The sequence below is a fragment of the Euleptes europaea genome, chromosome 1 (assembly GCF_029931775.1).
Source record: "Euleptes europaea isolate rEulEur1 chromosome 1, rEulEur1.hap1, whole genome shotgun sequence".
Classification (NCBI taxonomy): Eukaryota; Metazoa; Chordata; class Lepidosauria; order Squamata; family Sphaerodactylidae; genus Euleptes; species Euleptes europaea.
The window spans coordinates 5254824-5268966 of NC_079312.1; the positions used below are offsets into that span (position 1 = coordinate 5254824).

Genomic DNA, 14143 nt, shown 5'->3' on the forward strand with positions numbered 1-14143 from the left:
CAACTGCTCAAGAAGCTTGGCAGTGGAAAACCGGGGAAGAGCCTGGGGGGCTCTATCAAAAACACAAACCACGTTAGGGAAGCAGAAGCCATGTTCTAGCAGCACACTGGTACTTTGTCTTCCAGATGGTAGCCCCATTTCCTTCCTGCCTTCCTGAATATCTACGCGCAGAAATTAAGGTTTTGTCCACCATTATTTTCCCTTGAAGGGGTGAGGTGAAGCTTTCATATGGGATGGTTTGCAGGCCCTGGAGATTTGCTACAGTCGGAAATCCCAGAGATAATTAGTGAAGATTTCCCCACTCTGTAGTAGGGAAATTGGAGGCTGGACAAACACTTGTCATGGATGCTCCAGGCTGATCCTACACTGAGCAGGCAGTTGGACAAGATGGCCTGTGTGGCCCCTTCCAACTCTAGGATTCTATGAGGCAGATCTTGAAATGGAGAGCGAAATAAGAGTGGTGACTAAAGTGGAAAAGGTTGCCATGCTGGGTGACTTTACTCACTCTCAGATTGACTGAGCAAGTGTTCACTCAAGTCATGCCATAGAAACAAGGTTTCTAGACACCATAAATGACTGTTGGAGCAGTTGGTCATGGAGCCAACCAGAGTTGTCGCAACTCTGGACTTTGTTTTGAGCAGGGCTCAAGGCCTGCTGCGAGAGGGAGATGTTGTCCCACTGACTGGAAACCGTGAGTACAATGCTATTAATTACAACATTCATGTTAATGGAAAGTGGCCACAAAGAACAAAACAATCACTTTTGATTTCAGAAGGGGGAACTTTGTAAAAATGAAGGGACTGGTCTGAAGAAAGTTAAAAGGGACAATTATGGCAGTCATATATCTCCAGGATGCCTAGAAATGATTTAAAACTTTAATAACTGAGGCCCACATAGAATGCATACCACAGATCAGGAAAGGTACCACGAAGTCTAGAAGGATGCCTGTGTGGTGACAGATTCAAAACAGATAAAAGGAAGTATTTCTTCACACAACGCATAGTTAAATTGTGGAACTCCCTGACCCAAAATGTGGTGATGGCTGCCAACTTGGAAGGCTTTAAGAGGGGAGTGGACATGTTCACGAAGGAGAGGGCTGTCCATGGCTATTAGTTAAAATGGATACTAGTCATGCTGCATACCTATTCTCTGTAGTATCAGAGGAGCATGCCTATTATATTGGGTGCTGTGGAACACAGGCAGGATGGTGCTGCTGCGGTCGTCTTGTTTGGGGGCTTCCTAGAGGCACCTGGTTGGCCACTGTGTGAACGGACTGCTGGACTTGATGGGCCTCGGTCTGATCCAGCGGGGCCTTTCTTATGTTCTAACCCAAATCAACTAGATTTGAGTCCAGTAGTGGCTTAGAGATTTTGGGAGTTATGAGCATGAGTTATTTATATCTGGGCTCACTGTGGAAAGTGTGGGGCACGTAACCAGGATAGAGCTACTGTTGGGTGGGAAGGTGTCCAAAAACTCAGTCAACTTGAGGTGACAAAATATGGGCTCAAATTCAGGGCTAAACATTTCTGCATTGGCAAAGATTTTCATCCACAGAGTGTGATTTCTATGCCTTCAACTTCCTGGAGCAAATGCTCCCTCCAACTGGTCCGGGGGTGGGGGGCTTTCCCCAAGGAACAGGATTTTGGAACAGGGCATCTGAAGAACTGAATCAAATTGAGGTGACCGGAGATGAAGTTCTAGGACTAGAATCCCCAGTGATTTACTAGTTTTCATTTTGCCTAAGGAGCTCAATTATGAGATTGTTGCTCTGCAAAGGACTAGAAAATGGCAGGTCCGTAGGGGACCCAGGAGCTTAGAGGCCAGTTAGTAGAAAAATGTTAATGTAGAATTAAGAACATAACAGAGCAAAGTCTCCCGAGGGAAACTCAGCACAGCTTCAATGAAGGTATATCCTGCCTTACCAACCTTTGTCACTTTAGGTTCTAGGGAGAGTTCAGGCTTTGTTTGTTAAAACCAGACAATATCAAAGAGGATGTATTCCTATGAGGAAATGCTGAAGAGTCTGGGACTCTTCCATTTTAGAAAAAGGGTAACACTTTATTGGAAAATAATCCTTGACTTTCTTTATTAAACAAAATGTTACTAGGCAGAGGCCAATGCAAACAATCCCAGAGGGGGAAAAACATTAAAAGTAAATGTCTTAACATAGTAAAGGTTCTTTAAGAGTGAGTCGAATCATTTTTTTGGCTGGTAAATAGAATGCTGTATGAAATAGAGATCCCAGGACAAGACATACAGTGAGGGAAAAAAGTATTTGATCCCCTGCTAAATTTGCCCGTTTGCCCTCTGATGAAGAAATGACCAGTCCATAATTTTAATGGTAGGTTTATTGTAGCTGTGAGAGACAGAATAACAACAGGAAAAACCCCAAAAACCCAGAAGACAAAAGTCAGAGATTGATGTGCATTATAATGAGTGAAATAAGTATTTGATCCCCTATCAACCAGCCAGGTTAGGGTTAGGGTTCTGCTGTCGACAGAAGCAATCAATCCATCAGATTCCAAACTAGCCATCATGACCAAGACCAAAGAGCTGTTTAAGGATGTCAGGGACAAGATTGTAGACCTGCACAAGGCTGGACTGGGCTACAAGACTATTGCCAAGCAGCTTGGTGAGAAGGTGACAACCCTAACCCTAACCCCAACTGTCAACCTCCCTCGGTCTGGGGCTCCATGCAAGATCTCATCTCGTGGAGTTGCAATGATCATGAGAACGGTGATGAAGTAGCCCAGAACTACACGGGGGGAACTTGTCAATGATCTCAGGGCAGCTGGGACCATAGTCACCATGAAAACAGTTGGTAACACACTATGCCGTGAAGGACTGAGATCTTGCAGAGCCCGCAAGGTCCCCTTGCTCAAGACAGCACATGTACAGGCCTGTCTGCAGTTTGCCAATGCACATCTGAATGACCCAGAGGAGAACTGGGTGAAAGTGTTGTGGTCAGATGAGACCAAAATCGAGCTCTTTGGTATCAACTCAACTCGTCATGTTTGGAGGAGGAGGAATGCTGCCTACGACCCCAAGAAAACCATCCCCACCGTCAAACATGGAGGGGGGCATATTATGCTTTGGGGGTGTTTTTCTGCTAAGGGGACAGGACACCTTCACTGCATCGAAGGGATGATGGACGGGACCGTGTATCGTCAAATCTTGGGTGAGCACCTCCTTTCCTCAGCCAGGGCATTGAAAATGGGTCGAGGATGGGTATTCCAGCATGACAATGACCCAAAACACACGGTCAAGGCAACAAAGGAGTGGCTCAAGAAGAAGCACATTAAGGTCCTGGAGTGGTTTAGCCAGTCTCCAGACCTTAATCCCATCGAAAATCTGTGGAGGGAGCTGAAGGTTCGAGTAGCTACACATCAGCCTCGAAATCTTACTGACTTGGAGCGCATCTGCAAAGAAGAGTGGGACAAAATACCTCCTGAGATGTGTGCAAAACTGGTGGCCACCTACAAGAAACGTCTGACCTCTGTAATTGCCAACAAGGGGTTTGCCACTAAGTACTAAGTCATCTTTTGCAAAGGGATCAAATACTTATTTCACTCATTATAATGCACATCAATCTCTGACTTTTGTCTTCTGGGTTTCTGGGGTTTTTCCTGTTGTTATTCTGTCTCTCACAGCTACAATAGACCTGCCATTAAAATTATGGACTGGTCATTTCTTCATCAGAGGGCAAACAGGCAAATTCAGCAGGGGATCAAATACTTTTTTCCCCTCACTGTACTTGTCAATTGGAAAGTCTGTTTTAACTGGAATCTCTGACAACACCCTTGTCCAATACTAAAAAAATAACACTTTTACACAGGTGACAGGAACAAAACCAAAAATTTTCTAACTTGACATCTGCTTGTCCGTCGAGTAAAATAACTGGAACCTAAAGCTCATTACTTCCAATGAATAATAATCATGTGGCATATTGATGATAGCCTGAGTTTGGTCGTTTTAGGGAGACCAGACTTGATTTGACCTAGAACCCACTGATTTGTCTTTTCGGCCATCTATGGTGTCCATAAAACTCTCTTCCGACACCACGTTTTGAATTAACCAATTTTTTTCCTGTCAGCTTTCTTCATGGTGCAATTCTCACATCCATCCATAGTAATGGGGAGTACCATAGTACTCAAAAACAGTCTCCTGAGAAAATATTTAGTTTTTTATTCTTCTCTCACAATACTAGGACAACCAATGAACTTAATGGGGAATAGATTCAGGAGAGACAAAGGAAAGACTTATTTGCTCAATGAGTGCAAAATTGTGAAATTCACCTCCATTAGACATAGTGATGGCCACCAGATGGCTTTAAGATGGAATTGGATGCATGGAGGTTAGGGCCATCAATGGCCAATAGCCATGTTGACTAAATAGAACTCTATATTCATAGGCAGCAAAACTCTGAATGCCAGTACTAAGACACAGCATTGTGAAAGGCCTTGGCCTCTGTGTTTTGCTTGTGGGCCCTTCAAGGCAACTGATCGGCCACTGTGTGAAACAAATGCTGGACTAGATGAATCACTGGCTCTTCCTGTGTTCTTATGTTCTTAAAGTTGAACTTCTGGTTCTCAAATCTGACCTCGCATCATGGCTGGAAGAAGGGGAAGATCCATTTGCCCAGGGCCCCGAAGAAGGAGAGAGACTATCAGGTAAATGTCTAGTGGTTGAGGTGAGAACCTATATGTGGTTGGAAAAACGTATGATGCAGCCCCAGTTCTTGAGGCTAAGCAGATCTCGGTCTGTTCACCTCATGGGAAGCCCCCTTCTGTCACACTGCCTTGAGCTCTACAGCCGCAGAAGGATGAGGTACGAATGTTGCTGAGAGTTCTTCTGGCAGACATTGATTCTGTCTAAATGGCATTCACCTGAGGGACTTTTCAGAGAAAAACCCAGAAGAGAAGAAGAAGAGTCAGGTTTTATACCCTGCTTTTCTCTACCTTTAAGGAATCTCAAAGCTTACAATTGTCTTCGCTTCCACTCCCCAAAACAGGCACCTTGTGAGGAAGGTGGGGCTGTGAGACTTCTGCAAGAACTGTGACTAGCCCAAGGTCACCCAGCAAGCTTCATGTGTAGGAGTGGGCAAAACCAACCAGTTCATCAGATTAAGGCCCGCCACTCCTGTGGAGGAGTGGGGAATCAAACCCAGTTCTCCAGATTAGAGTCCGCCGTTCTTAACCACTATGCCATGCTGACTTTCAAAGAGACTGGATGGCTCTATAATAAGGGAAGTCATAATAGGGAACTGGATTGTTTGTATCCCAGATGTTTGTGTCCCAAAGGTTTTCTGTGCAATATGAGGCCTTACTTGGGCATTACATTATATGAATAAATATCCTTAGTAAGAACACATGAAGCTGCCTTATACTGAATCAGACTATTGGTCCATCAAGGTCAGTATTGTCTACTCAGACTAGGAGTAGTTCTCCAGGGTCTCAGGCAGAGGTTTTCCACATCATGGATTACTTGATACTATTAATTGGAGATGCTGGGGATTGAACTCGGCACCTCCTGCGTCCCAAGCAGATGCTCTGCCCCTGAGCCATGTTCCCTCCCTGTTTGCCCATTTAGCACTGTACTGTATACTCTGACTGGAAATAGCCCATCAAAATTTCAGGCAGAATTCGTTCCAGTCCTGCTGTTTGAAATCCTTTGACAAGAGAGGTTGGGAGTTGAACCTGAGACTGTACGAATATGCTGCAGTTGCTCTAGGACAATGATACTCAGTGGTTTGGGAGTTATGTGTGGCTCTTTCGAGCACTGTTCCCCTAGTGTGGCGCACACACCCTCTTCTAATGTATCCAGAAACTGGGCAAGACCATTGCCCATTGAGGCTTGCAGTTGGCAAGTGGTTTGCACATAGGAACAGCCATTGTGGAGACACTGGAGGACTGGTAAGCTGCAAGATTCCCAGAAGTGCCAGGGCTGGAAGCAAAGGGCCCGTCTTCTGTTACAAGCCCCCACCCCTTCTCTGCAGCACCCAGGCAGCTCTCAGGAGGGGAGCAAGCTGGTTACAAAGGAGAGAAGGTAAAACCATCACAGCAGCCACCAGGAAAAGAACAAGCTGGCCACGGGGTGGGGGGTGGGGGGGAATTTTTACCCTTTCTTCATGACCAGCTTGCTCTCTTCCAGGGACCTCGGCAGTCTCATTCTCTAACCTGAGCTTCTGTCCCAAGTGGCAGGGAGAGAACAAGAAGGCAACATGAGAAATAAATGATGCTCAAGTTTCCTACTGCTTTGAGGGAGCCAGCAGAAGTGGTACACACTTCTGCCATCCTCTCTGCCTTCTCACTCTCTCCCCAGCATGAAGCAGCATAATCGCAAGATGTCATAGTCCTGCTGTACACCGCATTGGCCAGGTCGTATCTGGAATATTGTGTTCAGTTCTGGAGGCCTCACTTCAAAAAGGATGTGGACAGAATGGAGCAGCTACAGAGGAGAGCGCTGAGGATGATCAGGGGCCTGGAGACCAAGCCCTATGAGGAAAGGCTGAGGGAACTGGGAATGTTTAGTCTGGAAAAGAGTAGGTTGAGCGGGGGACATGATTACTCTCTTGTATTTGGAAGGCTGTCATGTAGATGGGGGCAGGGACCTGTTGGCAGCAGAGGATAGGACTCGCAATAACAGGTATAAATTACAGGCAGAAAGCTGGACATTGTGTGTGTATTAAGTGCTATCAAGTCACTTTGACTCATGGCAACCCTATGAATCAGTGTTCTCCAAAACGTCCTATCTTTAACAGCCTTGCTCGGATCTTGCAAACTGAGGGCTGTGGCTTCCTTTATAGAGTCAATCCATCTCTTGTTGGGTCTTCCTCTTTTCCTCAACTTTTCCTAGCATTAGGCTGGACATTAGGAAGAATTTTTTACAGTGCGAATAGTTCAGCAGTGGAATCGGCTGCCTAGGGAGGTGGTGAGGCTCCCCCTCACTGACAGTCTTTAAGCAGCAGCTGGACAAACACTTGCAGGGATGGTCTAGGCTGATACTTCATTGAGCAGATGGCCTGTTTGATCTTGCCCTTACACATGAATCCCTTACACATGAAACTGCGTAATAATAAATCAGACTCTTGGTCCATCGGTATGCTCAGTCTGGCAACCACTCTGCAGGATCTCAGGTTGAGGTATTTTAATATCATCTACTTACTGATCATTTTTTAAACTGGGGGTGCCTGAGGATTGAACCTGGGGTCTTCTGCATGCCAAGCAGATGCTCTGCCATTGAGCCACAGCCCCACCCCTGCCTGTACTGCGGCTCTTGTGCCAGGGAGAGAGCAAGAAGACAGGGTAGCAGAGGGTGTGCACGTTCAGTGGCGGTTGAGAGAGGCAGCCCTAATTGCTCTGAGTAGCTAAAAAGGTGATGGTACGCTTAATATGAATAATGGTATATTGGAGTATGTGCTTGTGGTTGGCAGGGTGGCTTGCATAGCATCTGGTAGTCATGTGGCTCCTCTGGTTGAAGTGAATTGCAAATGTGGCTTTCCTCAAGCCACAGAGTGAGGACCACTCTAGGAGTTAGCTAAACCCACATTTCCACAGTCTTGGTCCAAAGCTCTATGCACTACACCACTAATTATCGCCACTAAGTGGAGGATATGGAGGGCTGTGATTCAGTGGTAGAGCACTTGCTTGGCATGCAGAAGGTCCCAGGTTCAATCTCTGGCATCTCCAGTTAAAGATCAGATTTTAGGTGATCTGAAAGACCATGACCTGAGACCCTGGAGAGCTGCTGCCAGTCTGAGTTAGGGTTGCCATCTTTGGGTTGGGAAATACCTGGAGATTTTTGGGGCGGAACCTGAGGAGGGTGGGATTTGGAGAGGGGAGAGGCTTCAATGCCATAGAGTCCAATTGCCAAAGTGGCATTTTTCTCTATGTGAACTGATTGCTATCGGAGATCAGTTGTAATAGTGGGAGATTTCCAGCTACTACCTGGAGGTTGGCAACCCTAGTCTGAGTAGAGAATAGTGACTGAGGGACCAATGGTCTGATTCGGCATAAGGCAGCTTCATGTGTTTTTGTGGTGGTCATGGCTAGATTTCATCCCATTAAGATTTTTTTCTGTTCTTCTTAACTGGCGATAACTCATTTTGTTTCCTGCATATACTTTTTTCCCTCACAAGGTTTCTGTCTTACTTTCTATAGGGCAGGAGATCATGAGTCAGAGGGAAGAACAGAGAAGAGAAACTGAAGTAAGCCTGACATGGAAAGAATCAATTGCTTCCGAAGATGTCAGTTTTCCAGAATTTTTGAACCAAGAAGAGCTTCCCCAGTGTGCAGATCTCTTACCTCGCATAGCACACCTGAGCACTTATCAAAACATGTATTATGTTGAGAAGAAATGGTCAGATCATGGAGAAGGCTTCAGTCAACACCCTCAACTTACTTTATGTCACACTATGCCCTCTGGGGAGAAGCCACAGAGATGCTCCAACTACAGAAAGAGCTTCAGAAAGACAAGCCAGTTCATTAATCAGCAAAGAATGCAGAGAATGCACCTTATTTCTCCTCACAGAGGGGCGAAACCATATAAGTGCTTTGAATGTGGAAAAAGCTTCAGTCACAGCTTAAGCCTCAGTAATCATCAGAGAATCCACACAGGGGAAAAACCGTATCAGTGCTCAGAGTGTGGGAGGTGCTTCAGTCAGAGCTCACACCTTTCAAGACATCAAAAATTGCATGTAGGACTGAAACCATACAAATGCTCAGGGTGTGGAAAGAGTTTTGGTCGGAGATCACACCTTTCAAGACATGAAAAACTGCATGTTGGATTGAAACCATATATATGCTCAGAATGTGGAGAAGGCTTCTGGCGGAGTTCACACCTTACTCGACATCACAAATTGCATATAGGACTAAAGCCCTATCCATGCTCAGTGTGTGGAAAGAGCTTCAGTCGGAGCTCTAGCTGTGCTTCCCATCAAAGGATCCACACTGGGGAGAAACCCTACAAATGCTCTGACTGTGGAAAGAGCTTTGCTCAGAGCAGCTACCTTTCTAGACATCGAAAACTACATGTAGGACTAAAACCATATAAATGCTCAGAGTGTGGGAAAAGCTTCAGTCGCAGCTCACACCTTACTGTACATCAAAGAACCCACACCGGGGAGAAGCCATATGAATGCTCAATGTGTGGGAAGAGTTTCAGTCATAATTCAGGCCTTGCCTGCCATGAAAGAATTCACACTGGGGAGAAACCATATCAGTGCTCAGAGTGTGGGAGGAGCTTCCGCGAGTATTCAAACCTTGCTTCCCATCAAAGAGTACATACTGGAGAGAAACCGTATCAGTGCTTAGAGTGTGGGAAATGCTTCACTCAGAATACAAGCCTTACTTGCCATCAGAGAATCCACACAAGGGAGAAACCATATGTATGCTCAGAATGTGGAAAGAGCTTCAATCACAAAGGAAACCTTGTTAATCATCAAAGATTGCACACAGGGGAGAAACCATATGAATGCTCAGAATGCGGAAAGTGCTTCAGCCAGAAGGGAAGTCTTATTGGTCACCAAAGAATCCATACAGGGGAGAAACCATATCAGTGCTCTGAGTGTGGGAAGAGCTTCAGACTTGGTTCAAGCTTCACTTCCCACCAAAGAGTCCACACAGCAGAGAAACCATATAAATGTTCAGTGTGTGGAAAGAGCTTCAGCCAGTGCTCACACCTTGCTAGACATAAAAAATTGCATACAGGACAGAAGCCATATACTTGTTTGGTGTGTGGGAAGGGCTTCATTGAGAGATCAAGGTGTGCTTCCCATCAAAAAGTGCATGCTAAGGAGAAACTGTATTAATGCTCAAGAGTAGAAAGGGCTTCCTTTGTGCTACAGCACACAGAGAATCCATGCAAGAGAGTAACCATATAAATGTGGCAAGAGCTTCAGTCATACCATCCATCTCACTGGACATTGGAGTGCATACTGTAGAGAAACCATATCAGTGCTTAGAGTGCGGAAAGTGCTTCTGTCAGACTATGAGCCTTAATCTCATCAGAGAATCTGCAAAAGTGGGAAGCTGTATTAATGCTTGTGATGTGGGAAGAGCTTCAGGAGGAGCAGTCCTTTTTCTTCCTGTCAAAGAAGACACTCAGGTGGAAGGAGCCTGAGGCATAAAGGAAATCTTATTAGCCATTCAGGACTGCACATTGGAGAGAAATGATATGAAGTCTAAGGGTATAGAAAGAACTTCTATTGGAACTAAAGCCTCAAATAATGAACATAGAATGAAACCGCATTAAATGCTCCACCACAGTTCATGTTCTGCATACAGTCAGAGAAGCAACATAAATTCTAGGTCTCACTTTGTTGGCTTTTGGCCTTTTATAGTACTTCATGATTTCAAATTGATGTGACTTAACCTTGAAGTGTTGTTTTGGCATGAGGGCAGCCTACAAAATGCTAAAAAGCAGACAGGAGTGTGGAAAGAACTTCTGTGTTGGCACACTTCTTAAAGAACAGCACACGTTTCTCAAGTAGAGCAATTTGTGGCAAGAAGACAATATGCTAATGTCACTGGAGGGAAAAAATCTTTTGTTAGAATATCTGCTGACTGTTCTGGTTGGACGTCATCCCTGTCAGGCATAAATCTGCTTAGTTACTCTTCCTCCTCTGTCTGGAAAACTGAAACCAGACAGCAAGGTGACAGAGTTCAAGTGGGATCCCACGATTTCTACTGATCGACATTAGTCTAGATGTCTTAGTTATTCTAACAATTACAAGGAATGTGTGTGCCATCCAGAACAAATGTGTAATTTGACTGTGACTGTGTTGTCCACTGAATTGTGAGTGAGTCACAATGGAATGCCTTGTGCTGAGACCCAGAACCAATTCCCAACTTAGATTAGATCAAAAAGGGAGCCTGACTGCAGAGACAGCAAAACTGGAAAGCTGAAGAGGCAGAACATACAGGTGGGCATGAACACGTCCTTAAGCAAGGATAGTTTTCATCAGGATTGTTGGAACCCAGTTCTGAAAGTCAACACAGGGCTTTTATGCATTCTCAATTTCCTCAAGTATAAATTCCTGCTTCTTTGGGGGGAGGGGGAGTTTCAGTTCTGTATGCATTTTTCTCCCTCTGATGGTCGATTTGATGTCACACAGCTTTAAACGATGTGTTTTTCCCTGTAATTTAAATCTGCAGCCCTTTGTGCTTGATAAAAAGTGGTGTTACATCTAATTGACCACTAGAGGGAGCAAAATGTGTGCAGAACTGGTACAAAACCCCAAAGAAACAGAAAGTTTGAAGTGGGGAAACTGAGAATGCTCACAGTCATAGCCCAAGGGCACTCTTTGTGAACTGAGAGACATTGTTCCCTCCTATTCAAAAATGATGGCAGAGCAACAACGCCAATATTTTGTGATAGTGTGGTTGTTCCAGGTTCTGAAAAATCATTCTCCCCCACCTCATAGTTAATATCCAGTCAATTAGAAGTTACTATTGTCGGGAATGGGTATTTACACTTGCAGAAATGTAAAATACTTGCTTTCCTTTTGGGCTGTCCCATTGTAAGCACAAATATCTTCTTGGATTGGGATACCTTTCATGCTGTGTGTAGGTTTGAAAGGAGGGTGCACTTTTTGAAAACCAGTACAGGCACGTAAGAGCATTGGTTGTTTTCCATTTCTGGAGCTCATTTGCAGCACTACATTTTTTTCATAATACAGGGTATTGTACATTCCACCATCCACAAGTTTTTTCCCCCTTGTTCAGGTGGGTGCAATGTTGCTCATTCCACAGTCTCTCAGACTTCTCCCTCTCTCCAATTTAGACTTATTTTGACCACATTTTTCCATAGTGTAGATAAATCTGATATGAGTTGTGGGTAGCAAGAGGTCAGAGGGCTTCATTTACTGCTAAGGAGCATAATCTGTTGTGAGCATGCTCAGTAGCGCTTAGTGGCCAAACCTGAACAGCTAGAAGAACAGGGCTGCAGCCAGTTCTTGGCTGTGCCTTGCAGAGAGATCCTTGGTCCATGCCAAAAAAAACTTACAAAGGTGAGATGCTTTTTTGGGGGGGAGGCAAAGAGACTTATAAGCCCCTCTCCCCCTAAGGAGGGTCTCTGGCAGTGCTGAAGGGGAAATGGTTGACCCAGAGTTGCACACATGGGGTCGCCTCAGACATGGAAAAAGATTATTTATGCCAGAATCACAGCTCTTTCCCTCACTGCCTTTCTCCTAGCACTAATTTCCAACCCCGGGGAGAAGTGTATTCCTGGTAGGGTTGCCAGGCCTGGTCTGGAAACCAATGGGACACCGGATGAGGTAGGGATTTGTGGGGGGGGGTAGTCATCACCAAGAGGAATTCCATAGTTTCCAGCAATTCCTAAGAGGTGTGATGTCACTTCCAAGTTTTTCCAGAAGTGACGTTATTGCCATTGCCAACAGTGATATTAAAAAGAAAAAATCTTTCTCCTACCAGCCACTGGAGCACCAGCAGGCAAGGCCCGCTGGGGGCAGGGGATCTGCCACCCCCAGTGGGCCCATGGGAACACTAATCCTTGGGGTTATGAGACCCATTCATCCACGCAGGTTGGGACTCTGCAGTGGAAGAGCTGGAAGGAGATAGAAAAGCTTTCTTCTCCGCTTCCTTCAGGGATCTTTTTACTCCACAGTAGAGCATTCAAACAACCCCCCTCCCACTGGAAATCTGATGCAGAATAGTCCCCTATCACACAGTTTCATATACCACCTCATTCTTCTGCATGTGTAGATCTGGCCCGAGAGCATCCAGAAACAGAGAACAATCTGACAATCAAATTTTGCAGGGCTGGATCATTTAAATGGGAATGAGGGTTAGTCCCCTATATGGGAGGGATCTCTCTCCCTATGCATACCAGTGCACATCTACTCTGAAATCTCCTTCTGTGGAGCTTTTAACCTTTGACAATGTCCCACACCTGAAGCCTTCCTGTCCCAGACCAGTGGGTTGGGCTGCATGAACGGGGATTTTCCTACCTTTAAAATGCACCATGCATCCTGGCAACCCATAGAAAGAGAGCTTCTTAACAATAGAAGTTGCCCATCTTGTCACACTTCCAGTGATCAAGGTGGTATGACATAAACTGGGCTCATGTGGCTTGGAAGTCCTCGTCTGATGGGCCTACTCTGGCTTCTGCTCTGTGGAGCGCAATAGCAGTTGGGAGGGGGGGAATTCTAAGCACAGGAGACCCTCTTGGGGAATGTCTTGCCAAAATTGGGTGGGATCCGTCCCATCTGACTCAGTATTTGAGCCCAAGGAGGAGGTTGATGTCTCTATTATGTGGAACACACCAGAGAAGGATGCTATGAATTTCACTGTGAATGTATTTGACAGTCAACCTTAGCATGTTTGAATGTGACGAACAGATGTGAGCTGATCACCCAACCTTCAGACCAGGGCGGCGAAGCTCTTGCAAACAGTTCAAGTTAGGAAAGGGTCCAGGCAGAAGTGAGTCAACTAAAAGAAAAGGACTGTAGATCAGAGGTAGCGATTTCTTCTGTATTTGTTTGCCTGTTTTTCTTCGTGGCTTAACAATTTTGTAAAATTTCTCCAATAAAGATGTTAACTGTTTCAAAACCTGTGCTTCATAGCTTGGTGCCAGAGGCTTTAATATGGACTAGCACACATTCCACAGTATGCAGGAGGATATTTTTGGTAACCTGAGTAAAAGTCCCCCAGTGTCCACTGACAGACCCTTCTGTCCCAAGGACCACCAAGGAATCCTTCATATCCATGAAGGACCATCAAGGAATCCTTCATCCATCTTCTAGGCATGGAGCAGGGGTCCCTGGGGATGTCAGGGGATGGGGAGGTAGTTGTGAATTTCCTGCATTGTGCAGGGTTTTTTTGACCAAATTCAGGAATATTTCTCCAGTGCTGCATACCACTTTCCTCTCTGGTTTCACCTTGGAGTTTGACTGAGGTCTCCAAGGCTACAAATCTTGTTACCAGCTGAAAATGCTGCATATTTGAGAGTCCCCTAAGAGAGGATGTCTGGTAGACCTCATGGGAAATAGAGTTCCACAATCTCAGTGGTGCCACTGAGGATGCCCTGATCGGTGTAGCAATTCACTATGCTGACAGGAAGAGAACACAAAGCAGAGCTTTTATAAAATGTGCCATGATCAAGGTACCCTTGTCCCAAACATTTT

General features: G+C 45.4%; 1 protein-coding gene across 1 annotated transcript; it reads left to right on the forward strand.

Annotated features, from left to right (window-relative positions):
- The first annotated feature begins 8431 nt into the window (after window positions 1-8431).
- Window positions 8432-9813, forward strand: LOC130488823 (zinc finger protein 271-like). Its single transcript, XM_056862493.1, has one exon. It carries the CDS (start codon window positions 8498-8500, stop codon window positions 9806-9808), a length of 1311 nt encoding a protein of 436 aa, XP_056718471.1. The 5' UTR covers window positions 8432-8497; the 3' UTR covers window positions 9809-9813.
- The last annotated feature ends 4330 nt before the right edge of the window (window positions 9814-14143 follow it).

What these genes read in the sequence shown, in the direction of transcription:
- LOC130488823 (XM_056862493.1), top strand. Translation starts at nt 8,498, where the DNA reads ATGCAGAGAATGCACCTTATTTCTCCTCACAGAGGGGCGAAACCATAT.